Consider the following 12047-nt stretch of genomic DNA (forward strand, 5'->3'; position numbering starts at 1 on the left):
CTGCTTCTTGAACTAGTTGACAGTTCTGACCTTAGATAAAGTTACATTTCTTTTGATGATGTCTTGCCTTCGCAAAGCTAATTTTCTGTTGCGGTGGTGGTGGTGGGGTTTGTTGGTTTTTTTGTTTTTGTTTTTTTGAGACGGAGTCTCACTCTGTCGAGTGCAGTGGGACGATCTTGGCTCACTGCAACCTTTGCTTCCCGGGTTCAAGTGATTCTCCTGCCCAGCCTCCTGAGTAGCTGGGAGTACAGGCACGTACCACCAAGCCCTGCTAATCTTTGTATTTTTAGTAGAGATGAGGTTTCACCATATTGGCCAGGCTAGTCTTGAACTCCTGACCTCAAGTGATGCGCCCACTTTAGCCTCCCAAAGTGCTGGGCATGAGTCACTGTGCCCAGCCGCAAAGCTAATTTTCTAGCAGTTACTGTGATAAAAAGCAAATATCCTGTGAAAAACCCCACATGTTACAGGAAATGAGAGAGCACTATAAAATGAGAAACCTCATTAAAATCAGAATAGATCATTTCTTCTTTTGCGGTAGAGTTGGGATGAGAAGGAAACCTTCGGCCTTATCATCATTTATTTGTCTTGTGGAGTTAGTGGGCAAAAGCTGACATATGTTATATGTGCTTGCAGTTGCTAAAATATAATATTGTCTAAAATAATCATAGGATAGATAAAAGTAAAAGAGAATACATGAGAAAGGAAAAAGAATATGATAGTGGAAAGATGAAGTGGGTGTCCAGTTGGTAGCATTCATCTCATTCATCTCTTTTTTTTTTTTTGAGACGGAGTTTCACTCTTGTCGCCCAGGCTGGAGTGCAATGGCGCCATCTCAGCTCACTGCAAGCCTGCAAGCTCCGCCTCCTGGATTCAAGCGATCCTCCTGCCTCAGCCTCCTGAGTAGCTGGGATTACAGGCATGCGCCACCATACCCTGCTAATTTTTGTATTTTTAGTAGAGATGGGGTTTCTCCATACTGGTCAGGCTGGGTAGCATTCATCTCTTATTGGTGTATTTTTTTATTTATGTGAGTGATTATTTCTCAGAAACTATTACCATAATTATTTTCAAGAAACTAAAGAGGCCAGGCACAGTGGCTCAAGCCTGGGATCACAGCACTTTGAGAGGCCGAGGACAAGTGGATCACGAGGTCAGGGGATCGCGACCATTCTGGCTAACATGGTGAAACCCCATCTTTACTAAAAATACCAAAAATTAGCCAGGCATGATGGCGGGCGCCTGTAGTCCCAGCTACTCGTGAGGCTGAGGCAGGAGAATGACGTGAACCCGGGAGGTGGAGCTTGCAGTGAGCCGAGATCGTGCCACTGCACTCCAGCCTGGGTGACAGAGCAAGACTCCATCTCAAAAAAAAAAGAAAAGAAACTAAAGAAAGGCTTTGTCGGCGGGGCGCGGTGGCTCAAGCCTGTAATCCCAGCACTTTGGGAGGCCGAGACGGGTGGATCACGAGGTCAGGAGATCGAGACCATCCTGGCTAACACGGTGAAACCCCGTCTCTACTAAAAAATACAAAAAACTAGCCAGGCGAGGTGGCGGCACCTGTAGTCCCAGCTACTCGGGAGGCTGAGGCAGGAGAATGGCGTAAACCCGGGAGGCGGAGCTTGCAGTGAGCTGAGATCCGGCCACTGCACTCCAGCCTGGGTGACACAGCGAGACTCCGTCTCAAAAAAAAAAGAAAAAAAAAAAAAAAAGAAAGGCTTTGTCCTGGAAAAATATTTTTCAACATAGGTAGACATTTTAGATACAGTTCTGTTATGGTAGCCATATTCTGTATGTATATATTTAGTATCTTCTAAGTATATACTGTTTAAAAACTGTATTATGGAAAATTTCAGACTTATATAAAAGCAGACAGATTAGTGTGCCCTTAAACCTTCAACAACTGCCAACTCTTGGTCAATCTTGTTTCATTGTTACCCCTATCCACTGCTGAAAATTTTTATTACACCCTCAAATATTACTTAATAATTTTGAAGAAACCCCAAATAGAGCATTTCATTCTTGTAGACGCCTGTATGTCATTACATACCTCTGATAGACTAGCAAAATCACAGCACTCTTTTCACATTTAAAAAAATACTAACAGTCAAATTGCTAATATGATCAAATAGCCAATGTTCAGATTTCAAGTAGCCTTATAAATGTTTTTGTTTTTACAATTTGTTTGAGTTACGACCCAGATAAGGGGCCCGCCATTGCAGCTGGCTGATGCAGTTTCACACGCTCATTCATCACGGGATGGGAACACAGTTTGATTTGGGATGCCCTTGGAGCTGATGTTCATATTTATTGAGATAATCAACTTTGAGTTGGAAAATAAAATACACGTACTGTGGTATGCCTTATTCTGAGATTAAAGGCACTTTTTTTTTTTTTTTTTTTTGGGAGATAGAGTCTTGCTCTGTCACCAGGCTGGATTGCAGTGGCGCAATCTCAGCTCACTGTAACCTTTGTCTCCCAGGTTCAAGCAATTCTTGTGCCTCAGCCTCCTGAGTAGCTGGGTCTACAGGCGTACACCACCACACCTGGCTAATTTTTGTAATTTCAGTAGAGACGGGTTTTCGCTATGTTGGCCAGGCTGGTCTCAAACTCCTGACCTCGAGTGATCTTGCCTTGGCTTCCCAAAGTGCTGGGATTACAGGCGTGAACCACTGCGCCTGGCCTAAAGGCACTTTTTATTTTTATTCAGAAAAGGAATGGCCAGTGGCAAACTAACTCAACCCTTTAGAGGGTGGGTATCCAGCTTGCCCATACAGGAACTTCCTGGTGCTATGCTATTGGCAGAGCAGAACTGGGCAGCCCCCTGCTTGGGCTGTGTCCTGTGGTTAGTGAGCAATGCATGTCACGTAGTTTAGAGATGGCCTAGAGAGGCTGGACTTCTTTTGGTGAGATGTATTTGCAGGTATTTTGTGGTTAGATTTTCTTCATTCTTTTCCTTCTAGGAGGACCCTTGTTTTGGGTGACTTGGTTTCCATGGGCATTGATGAGAAGGAAAGTGGACATCTCACCACCCCCGCTTCCCTTTGTCTCTGTAGGTCTGTGATGAGGAATGGCACCACTATGTCCTCAATGTGGAATTCCCGAGCGTGACTCTCTATGTGGATGGCACGTCCCACGAGCCCTTCTCTGTGACTGAGGATTACCCGCTCCATCCATCCAAGATAGAAACTCAGCTCGTGGTGGGGGCTTGCTGGCAAGGTAACTGTCATTACCCCCAGCCCTCGACTCGAGAATTAAGTTGTACCTCTTTACTAGGTTGGTGGCAGCAGGCTGTGGTCAGCGTCTTACAGCCTTACCTTCGTATCCTGGATCTCTTCCTTCCATTTCCTGTGTACATCCTGTTTGGGGACATTGCCGATACCCCACTAAAGCTAGTGTAGCTCTATCTGTGGGTGCTCCATAAAGGTGATAGGACTGACCACACCGTCACCTTTCCCGGAAACCCAGGAGGGAACATTGCACAGAGGGAGAGTATAGTGGGGGGAACTGTTTTATAAATTAATCCGTCTGTTGAAAGGTTCACAAGGACAAAGAGACAACAGCAAGAGTCAGGCAGAGAAATAAAGGACACAGAAGTAGAAGCGTGCCTTGGACCTGGAGGACTCTTCCAGAGTGTTTATCACTTGGTGACCTGGTAGGAGGGCTGTGAGGGCTCTGTTCACCCTCAGCAAGGGCCACGCATGGGGAGGGTTCCATGGAAGTCTGCTGAGAGAAGACACAATAACCACCAGAGCACCAGTGCTTGTTACTTGTACTTACCAAGTGGCAGGCTGTGTGCCAACTCCTTTATACACGTCATCTCACCTAAACCTTAAAATCCCTTTTTTATAGCTGAAGAAACTCAGGCCTAGAGACGCAACAAGCCAAGCGTCACCCAGCTGATTAATCAGGAGCTAGGGTTTTGAATTTTTTTACTTTGAAAAGCCTGTGGGCCAGGCATGGTGTCTCAAATGCCAGCACTTTGGGAGACCGAGTCGGGCCTATCCCTTGAGGTCAGAAGTTCGAGACCAGCCTCGCCAACATGGTGAAACCCCGTCTCTACTAAATATACAAAAGTTAGCCGGGCATGATGGCGTGTGCCTGTGATCCCAGCTACTCGGGAGGCTCAGGCAGGAGAATCAGTTGAACTGGGAGGCAGAGGCTGCATGAGCCAAGAATGCCCCATTACACTCCAGCCTGAGCAACAGAGTGAGACCCTGTCTCAAAAGAAAAAGAAAAGCCGGGTGCGGTGGCTCAAGCCTGGAATCCCAGCACTTTGGCAGGCCGAGACAGGTGGATCACGAGGTCAGGAGATCGAGACCATCCTGGCTAACATGGTGAAACCCCGTCTCTACTAAAAAATACAAAAAACTAGCCGGGCGAGGTGGCGGGCGCCTGTAGTCCCAGCTACTCAGGAGGCTGAGGCAGGAGAATGGCATAAACCCGGGAGGCGGAGCTTGCAGTGAACTGAGATCCAGCCACTGCACTCCAGCCTGGGCGACAGAGTGAGACTCCAACTCAAAAAAAAAAAAAAAGAAAAAAAGAAAAAGAAAAACCTCTGTATTCCGGGCCCACGCTCAGACCCACCAGATCAGTGTTTTTATTATTATTATTATTTTAATTTTTTATAAACATGGGGTCTCACTGTGTTGCGCAGGCTGATCTCAAACTCCTGGACTCAAGAGATCCTCCCACCTCAGACTCCTAAAGTACTGGGGTTACAGGTATGAGCCACCGTGCCCGTCTCAGACCTGGGGTTTTAAGCCCTTTTTTGTGCCATGAAGCCCTTGGGTGGTCTGGCAAGGCGGATAGATCCCTTCTTACTAATCTACAAAATAAATATCTAGGATTTCAGGGCAATCAGTTCAACTGAAATATCGTTATTAACATCCTGAAATACCACATTTGTGAAACAGTAACACCGGTGGTACTTTATGTTAACAAATGAAGAACCAGCTTTAGCAGCAGGTCCAACAGTGGTGTAAGTTCCAGGTTGTGAGGGCTGTGTGAGGATCCCGGTGGCACCTGCAACAGCTGTGGCCTAATACGCAAATATCAGTGCCTTCTGTTGGTGACAAAGTTGCAGTCATTGCTAACACTGCTGTGATGTATAGCCTACATTTATAACCAAAGGAAATGCTGAATTTCAGAAGTTAGTGGAAATAAGCATGTAATTTTTCCTATCCAAGTTCATGGAACCCACCCCAGAGGTTCGTGATTGCCACTTTGACCCTTGCACTGGACTCTGTGCTGTGTCATTTCAAGATGTCATCATCATTAATTACTTTTTGATTTTTTTTTTTTTCTCCCTGTGGAAACATTGTACCTCGAGTAAGGTTAGAAATTTATGAAAGATAGCTGGGCGCAGTGGCTCACACCTGTAATCCCAGCACTTTGGGAGACAGAGGCAGGTGGATCACTCGAGATCAGGAGTTCGAGACCAGCCTGGCCAACACGGCAAAACCCTGTCCTTAGTAAAAATACAAAAATTAGCCAGGAGTGGTGGCGTGCGCCTGTAATCCCAGTTACTTGGGAGACAGGAGAATCACCTGAACCTGGGAGGCAGAGGTTTCTGTGAGCCAAGATCATACCACTGCACTCCAGCCTGGGTGACAGAGTGAGACTCTGTCTCAAAACAAACAAACAAACAGAAGCCCCCCAGATTCTTTAAAACTCAGTTAACAGGAGAGAGGATCTCCTCTTCTTTTTTTTCGGTGGATTCTGCCACTTTTGCTACACTTCTGCCGTGGAGAACTTGGGCTGTGGGCAGCAGCTTCATTGCCTTCTACCAGCGTGTTGTAGGGGAATCTTGGTGTGTGTGGAGGTTGCACAGTCCTGTGACTCACATGGGCTTCACCTGGATACAACTCTAGCCTTGCCCCTCGACGTGTCCCCACACAGCCGCAGCCCGAAAGGGGCCCCAGCACACCAGAGAGGGGAGGGCTACAGGGCTGCAGAGCTTGAGGAGCGGCCTTTCTCCTACAGCATGACCTGGAGAGGGCTGGTTCTGTGCTCAGCCGCCACATGTGGGCCTTTCTGGTAGGTCGTTATAGTCAGGACACTGGATCCAGGAGCTAGAGGAGCTGAAGGTGGTTAGGGTCCCCAGGTGCACAGTAGGCTATGCTTCCCTAGGTGGGTTCCTTAGCCTCTGCATCTCCCTCTCATTCAGAAAAAGTGATTGAAAATGTCTTCTTTCCTCTATCACCCAAAGGTTAACCGCTAGACAGCTGTACACTTGTTTGGTGCTTCCAAAATATACGGACTTCCGCATGTTTACTTTGTCCCAGGCTTTGGACACGTGTGTGCTATGCCGTTTTGCCTGCACAGTGTCTTCCCTATTAGGAGAAGAGGTGCTGTTGATCCGGAACTTGGTGTTATTTATATCGGGAACAGCGCTGCAGCCCAGGCTCACCCTCTGTGGAGTGTCCTACTTCATAGCACGGATTGGGGAGGGGAACGAATTCCATGTGTGTACTTTCATTCATCTTATTTTGAATCTAACGTATGTTTTGGCAAGGAGGATGTGCGAAGGTGGAATAAAAGAAGAAAACAAAAGAAGCCTGGGGTTGGGGGTGGTAAATGTCACTTCTGGGAAAAGGTGATTCAGTACAAGCTTGCATCCAGATGGGTACATCCCAGAGCGGGATCACAAAGGAATTTTCTCTTGTTTTATACTTGGTTGCCTCAAACCTGGTTTTCAAGGTCTGGTTTGAAGACCCTAACCTCTTGGTCCTTTTCTATTGTCTTTGTCTTGCTTTTCCACAGAGTTTTCAGGAGTTGAAAATGACAATGAAACTGAGCCTGTGACTGTGGCCTCTGCAGGTTGCTGGATTTTTTCCTTACATTCACTATTGTGTTTCATTTAAAGATGAGATACTGATTCATTCCACGTGTAGCATGAAATGTCCCAGTTGCATTTTGGTCCTGGACACCATCTGAGCCGCTTCCCTGCATTGCGCTTCCCCATTGCTTCTTGGAGTTCCCTTTTCTGCCCATTCTGACCCCAGCTGGAGTGAGGACAAATGACATCTCAGGCAGTGCACGCATGGGACTTTTCCCCCCATCCAGTTTGACCCTGACCCCACTGCATGAGGCTCCCTGCTTTTTCAGTCTCACAGGCAGGGTTTGGGAGGCCGCCTGGTGACTGTCATGCGGCTGAACCACGAGACAGGAAAAGACTTGTTTCTAGATATTCTGTCCTGGTTGGCAGTAAATTTTAAATTGACTTTTTGTTTGTTTGTTTGTTCTTGAGACGGAGTCTTGCTCTGTTGTCCAGGGTGCAGTGGCGCAATCTTGGCTCACTGCAACCTCTGCCTCCTGGGTGCAAGCAGTTCTCCTGTCTCAGCCTCCCGAGTAGCTGGGACTACAGGCGTGCACCACCATGCCTAGCTAATTTTTGTATTTTTAGTAGAGATGAGGTTTCGCCAGGCTGGTCTTGAACTCCTGACCTCAGGTGATCCACCCACCTCAGCCTCCCAAAGTGCTGGGATTACAGGCATGGGCATTTCTTAGAAGCCTCAGTTCCTAGTGATGATTTACAGTGCCTGATTTTCTTACCAGAATGAGACACATTGTTGAAAATGTGTCCCTTTTCCTTCTTCAGTTTAAGAACAAGGTTTAGTGTAACCTGTTTTTGGCTCTTTGTTGTCATCTATCAAGGGCCATTTTCTGGGTTTTGGTTTTCCTTGTAACATCTGCACTTCTCAGCAGTCCTCAGGAGGAGGCAGGAAGGGTGGGACTCAATACCATAGCATCCTTGAAATAGGCCGTTCTGTACAGGGAGTATTTTAAGCCTCCCTTTTATCCTCCCTGCCTCGCTTGTGTGGGTTCATTCCCCAGGGCGTGCCAGGCCGAGAAAACAGCCACGGGGAACCCAGCCACCTGAGAAGGCAGTGGCTGGAGAGGCTGGTGGCGTAGGAAGTGTCACCATGCACCCTGGTGATGAGAACAGGGTAGGCCACCTTACCGGGGAGTGGCCAGAGGTGTGGGGACCCTCAGGGAACCTCTTGGCTTCAGGTGAGGCGCCCCCAACTCTCCCTTTCTCCAGGCCATGTGCATGATCATAAACGGTTTAATTTCTTCATTGCGCTTCCATGTAGATTGCAAGGCTAACAGGACTTGGTATGAACTAACCCGCATGTCCATCCACCGAGCTGCCAGCACCGGTAACGCCGTCTTGAGTGAGAAGTGAGTTGGGTGATGCTGAGCTGCATGCCTGACTCTTCCACCTTTTCTCCCGACCCGAAGGTGGCGACCTGCACATGACCCAGTATTTCCGAGGCAATCTGGCTGGCTTAACTCTCCGTTCCGGGAAACTCGCAGATAAGAAGGTGATCGATTGTCTGTATACCTGCAAGGAGGGGCTGGACCTGCAGGTCCCGGAAGACAGTGGCAGAGGCGTGCAGGTAACACGGAGCGCTCCACTGCATAGCACGCATGGGCCCCGGAGGCTGCAGCCCCAGAGGCTGGTGGGATGAGGGAGTCATCTGTGATTGATCCGTTTACTGTTGGGTTAAAGAGTTGTGTTTGCTGGACTTAAACGAGCTTTTCTTTTTCAAGTCAGCAATTCCAATCGACCCCAGGCCAGTCCCCTTCATAGAGGCATCCGTGGTTTCAGCTCCTGCAGTTACCACCTTATTCCCCTTCTCTGTGTGTGTCTGATGTGATTTCAGATCCAAGCACACCCCAGTCAGTTGGTATTGACCTTGGAGGGAGAAGACATCGGGGAATTGGATAAGGCCATGCAGCACATCTCATACCTGAACTCCCGGCAGTTCCCCACGCCCGGAATTCGCAGACTCAAAATCACCAGCACAATCAAGTACGTCCTGATTGTCAACAGTAGGCCTGTTTCGCCCAATGACACTGGTATATTTAGGTTTTTAAGACAGCCTAACCCCTTCTGTAGGGAAAGGTGAGCCGTCGTGTGTTACCAGAAAGTGCAGGGGAGAGATCTGAGTGACATTTATGCATCATGTTTGCAAGTGTGTTCCTGGAGTGGCCCCAGCAGGTGTTAGTAGGGGCCTGGGTATCCCACCTCCATGTGCCTTTGCACAGGTGGGCTCCAAGATCGGCTCCCAAAGCCCTGACCCTTCCCCATTTCTTGCTGGCAGGTGTTTTAACGAGGCCACCTGCATTTCGGTCCCCCCGGTAGATGGCTACGTGATGGTTTTACAGCCTGAGGAGCCCAAGATCAGCCTGAGTGGCGTCCACCATTTTGCCCGAGCAGCTTCTGAATTTGAAAGCTCAGAAGGGGTGTTCCTTTTCCCTGAGCTTCGCATCATCAGCACCATCACGAGAGAAGTGGAGCCTGAAGGGGACGGGGCTGAGGACCCCACAGGTAATGTGCTCTGTGGGGCGCGGCCTGCCTTGCCTCGGCCGGAAGCCCCGCTGTGGCGTTGTATTTGCAGGGCTCTTTGTCTTTGTGGGATCTGGGGAGGTTTTAATGTTTTGTTGGTGTTCTCTCAGGTGTGCTTCTGGAATCTGACCCGTGAGCTGGAGCTCAGGGTGATCTCTGGAATCCCATCTGCAGGGGTCTTGCATCTTTTCCTGGTCGCTGTCAGGCTTTGAGATGTGGCTTGAGGTTGAGGGGGTTGAGGGCACTTGCGGGAGACACTGCTTGTGCCTGCCAGGCTGGTCAGCCCATGGGGGCACAATGTCCCCACAATTTTTACTCGGGACACATGAAACTCCCCCATTTCTTTTTCTTTCTTTTTTTTTTTTTTCTTTTTTTGATTTGGAGGCTCGCTCTGTCACCCAGGCTGGAGTGCGGTGATGAGATCTTGGCTCACTGCAACCTCCACCTCCTGGGTTCAAGTGATTCTCCTGCCTCAGCCTCCCAAGTAGCTGGGATTACAGGGACCCACCAAGACGCCTGGTTAATTTTTGTATTTTTAGTAGAGACCGGGTTTCACCCTGTTGGCCATGCTGGTCTCGAACTCCTAACCTCAGGTGATCCACCCGCCTCGGCCTCCCAAAGTGCTGGGATTACAGTCATGAGCCACCGCATCTGGCCATTTCTTGAAAGCAACTCACGTGGCCGGGCGCGGTGGCTCAAGCCTGTAATCCCAGCATTTTGGGAGGCCGAGACGGGTGGATCATGAGGTCAGGAGATCGAGACCATCCTGGCTAACACAGTGAAACCCCATCTCTACTAAAAAATACAAAAAACTAGCCGGGCGAGGTGGTGGGCGCCTGTAGTCCCAGCTACTCGGGAGGCTGAGGCAGGAGAATGGCGCAAACCCAGGAGGCGGAGCTTGCAGTGAACCGAGATCCGGCCACTGCACTCCAGCCTGGGCGACAGAGCGAGACTCCGTCTCAAAAAAAAAAAAAGAAAGCAACTCACGCTTCCGTCATGTAGGTTTGGGGTGAGCCAGCAGGGCATCGAGTGTGCCCCACCACACTGGGCCCCACTGCCCCTACTATATTTCTGGTTGGGCCTCTTCTGCAGTTCAAGAATCACTGGTGTCTGAGGAGATCGTGCATGACCTGGATACGTGTGAGGTCACGGTGGAGGGAGAGGAGCTGAACCACGAGCAGGAGAGCCTAGAAGTGGACATGGCCCGCCTCCAGCAGAAGGGCATCGAAGTGAGCAGCTCTGAGCTGGGCATGACCTTCACAGGTAAGGGGAGCGTCGCAGCCATGCTGGTGAGCCAGGCCGCAACAGAGGACCTTGAGAGCTCTTGGCTGGCTGCCACCTGCCATCTGAGAAGTTGAGTTATCGTAGAGGGAGATGGGGAAGGAGCACGTTCACTGGGATCATTGTTGGCTGCATGCACACTCCTGTCTCCTGGACAGGAATCGGATGGGTAGCCACTGCTCTCTAAAGGGGGAGGGTTGAGGCGTGGGATGGCATGTCCCCCGCAGAGGGAAGAATGCCCCTGTGCACACTGCATTTATTCTCATGGCTGGAAAGCCAACTTGTGTGACCCCTTGGCCTAGCTAACCCGGTGTCTGATTGAGCCTGCCTGTGCTGAGGGCTGCAGCCCTGCCCATGCTCCTGCCCTAAGCCACCCAGCAATCTTCCCCCTTTCCACCCCCGCAGGTGTGGACACCATGGCCAGCTATGAGGAGGTTTTGCACCTCCTGCGCTATCGGAACTGGCACGCCAGGTCCTTGCTTGACCGGAAGTTTAAGCTCATCTGCTCGGAGCTGAATGGCCGTTACATCAGCAACGAATTTAAGGTGGAGGTGAGTACGGGGCTCCCACAGAGCAGGGCCAATAGCAGCAGTGAGTGAGTGCTCTGATTCGCAGCCCTGATGTTCACAAATGCCAGCCCTTAGAGCATTCATGGTGGCAGCTGCACAGGCTCATTCTAGGGGGCTGCCTTTCCAGCCTGGGGCCTGCTGCAGGTTACACCTGGGCTTGTTGGAGTGACAGGTTATGTTTGGGGTGGGGGTGCTCCCCTTTCCCCTGCTGCCTTAGCCTGAATTGTAGGCAAAGGAACCTTGGAGGGAGGTGACAAAGAGCAAGTGGCAGTTAATGCCTCTGGGGCTTCTTGAGATTTCCCATGAGAGAAACAGGAGGATGCTGTTTTATTGATTGATTGATTGATTGAGACGAGTTCTCACTATGTTGCCCAGGCTGGTCTTGTCCCCACTGGGCTCAAGCAGTCCACCTGCCTTGGCCTCCCAAAGTGCTAGGATTACAGGCATGAGCCACTGTGGCCAGCCAAGGACGCTGTTTCAGAAAGAGCAGCACCCAGGGAACCAAAAGTTCTTTGCATTCTTTGCCAGGTCACTGGCCCTTCTGCGAATGAAGTCGAGTCTTCGGCCCAGGTTGAGAGGGGCTCATGCAGGCACCCGCACTGGCAGGACCAGTACTGCTGAGGCTGGTGATGGTGACTCACAGGCCACACTGACTGGAGGGCAGCTCATCCTGCTCTGAGGTCGTCTACAGACCTATCCAGCAGCTGCTTCATTGCTCAGGCCCTCTGTGGCCTGGAGAAAATTGACCCAAAGTTACTCTTAGCAATGGAACATCTCACCACAAACTCAAGAGCAGAATGCTAAATTCGGTGCTGCAGAACCGACGCCTGTTTTGTTTG

General features: G+C 49.8%; 1 protein-coding gene across 4 annotated transcripts in view; it reads left to right on the top strand.

Moving 5' to 3' along the window:
• The window catches only part of CLSTN1 (calsyntenin 1), a 98905-nt gene that overhangs the window by 83005 nt on the left and 3853 nt on the right, over positions 1-12047 (top strand). For 2 of the 4 annotated variants that reach the window (XM_007980637.3, XM_007980636.3), the window contains 7 exons: positions 3057-3219; positions 6766-6822; positions 8248-8405; positions 8673-8821; positions 9114-9340; positions 10451-10621; positions 11045-11190. In XM_007980637.3, the coding sequence (XP_007978828.1) occupies positions 3057-3219; positions 6766-6822; positions 8248-8405; positions 8673-8821; positions 9114-9340; positions 10451-10621; positions 11045-11190 (1071 nt within the window). The remainder of the gene's footprint in view (positions 1-3056; positions 3220-6765; positions 6823-8247; positions 8406-8672; positions 8822-9113; positions 9341-10450; positions 10622-11044; positions 11191-12047) is intronic. The other 2 variants (XM_007980638.3, XM_073007855.1) reach the window with 1 other exon arrangement.

The sequence above is a fragment of the Chlorocebus sabaeus genome, chromosome 20 (assembly GCF_047675955.1).
Source record: "Chlorocebus sabaeus isolate Y175 chromosome 20, mChlSab1.0.hap1, whole genome shotgun sequence".
Classification (NCBI taxonomy): domain Eukaryota; kingdom Metazoa; phylum Chordata; class Mammalia; order Primates; family Cercopithecidae; genus Chlorocebus; species Chlorocebus sabaeus.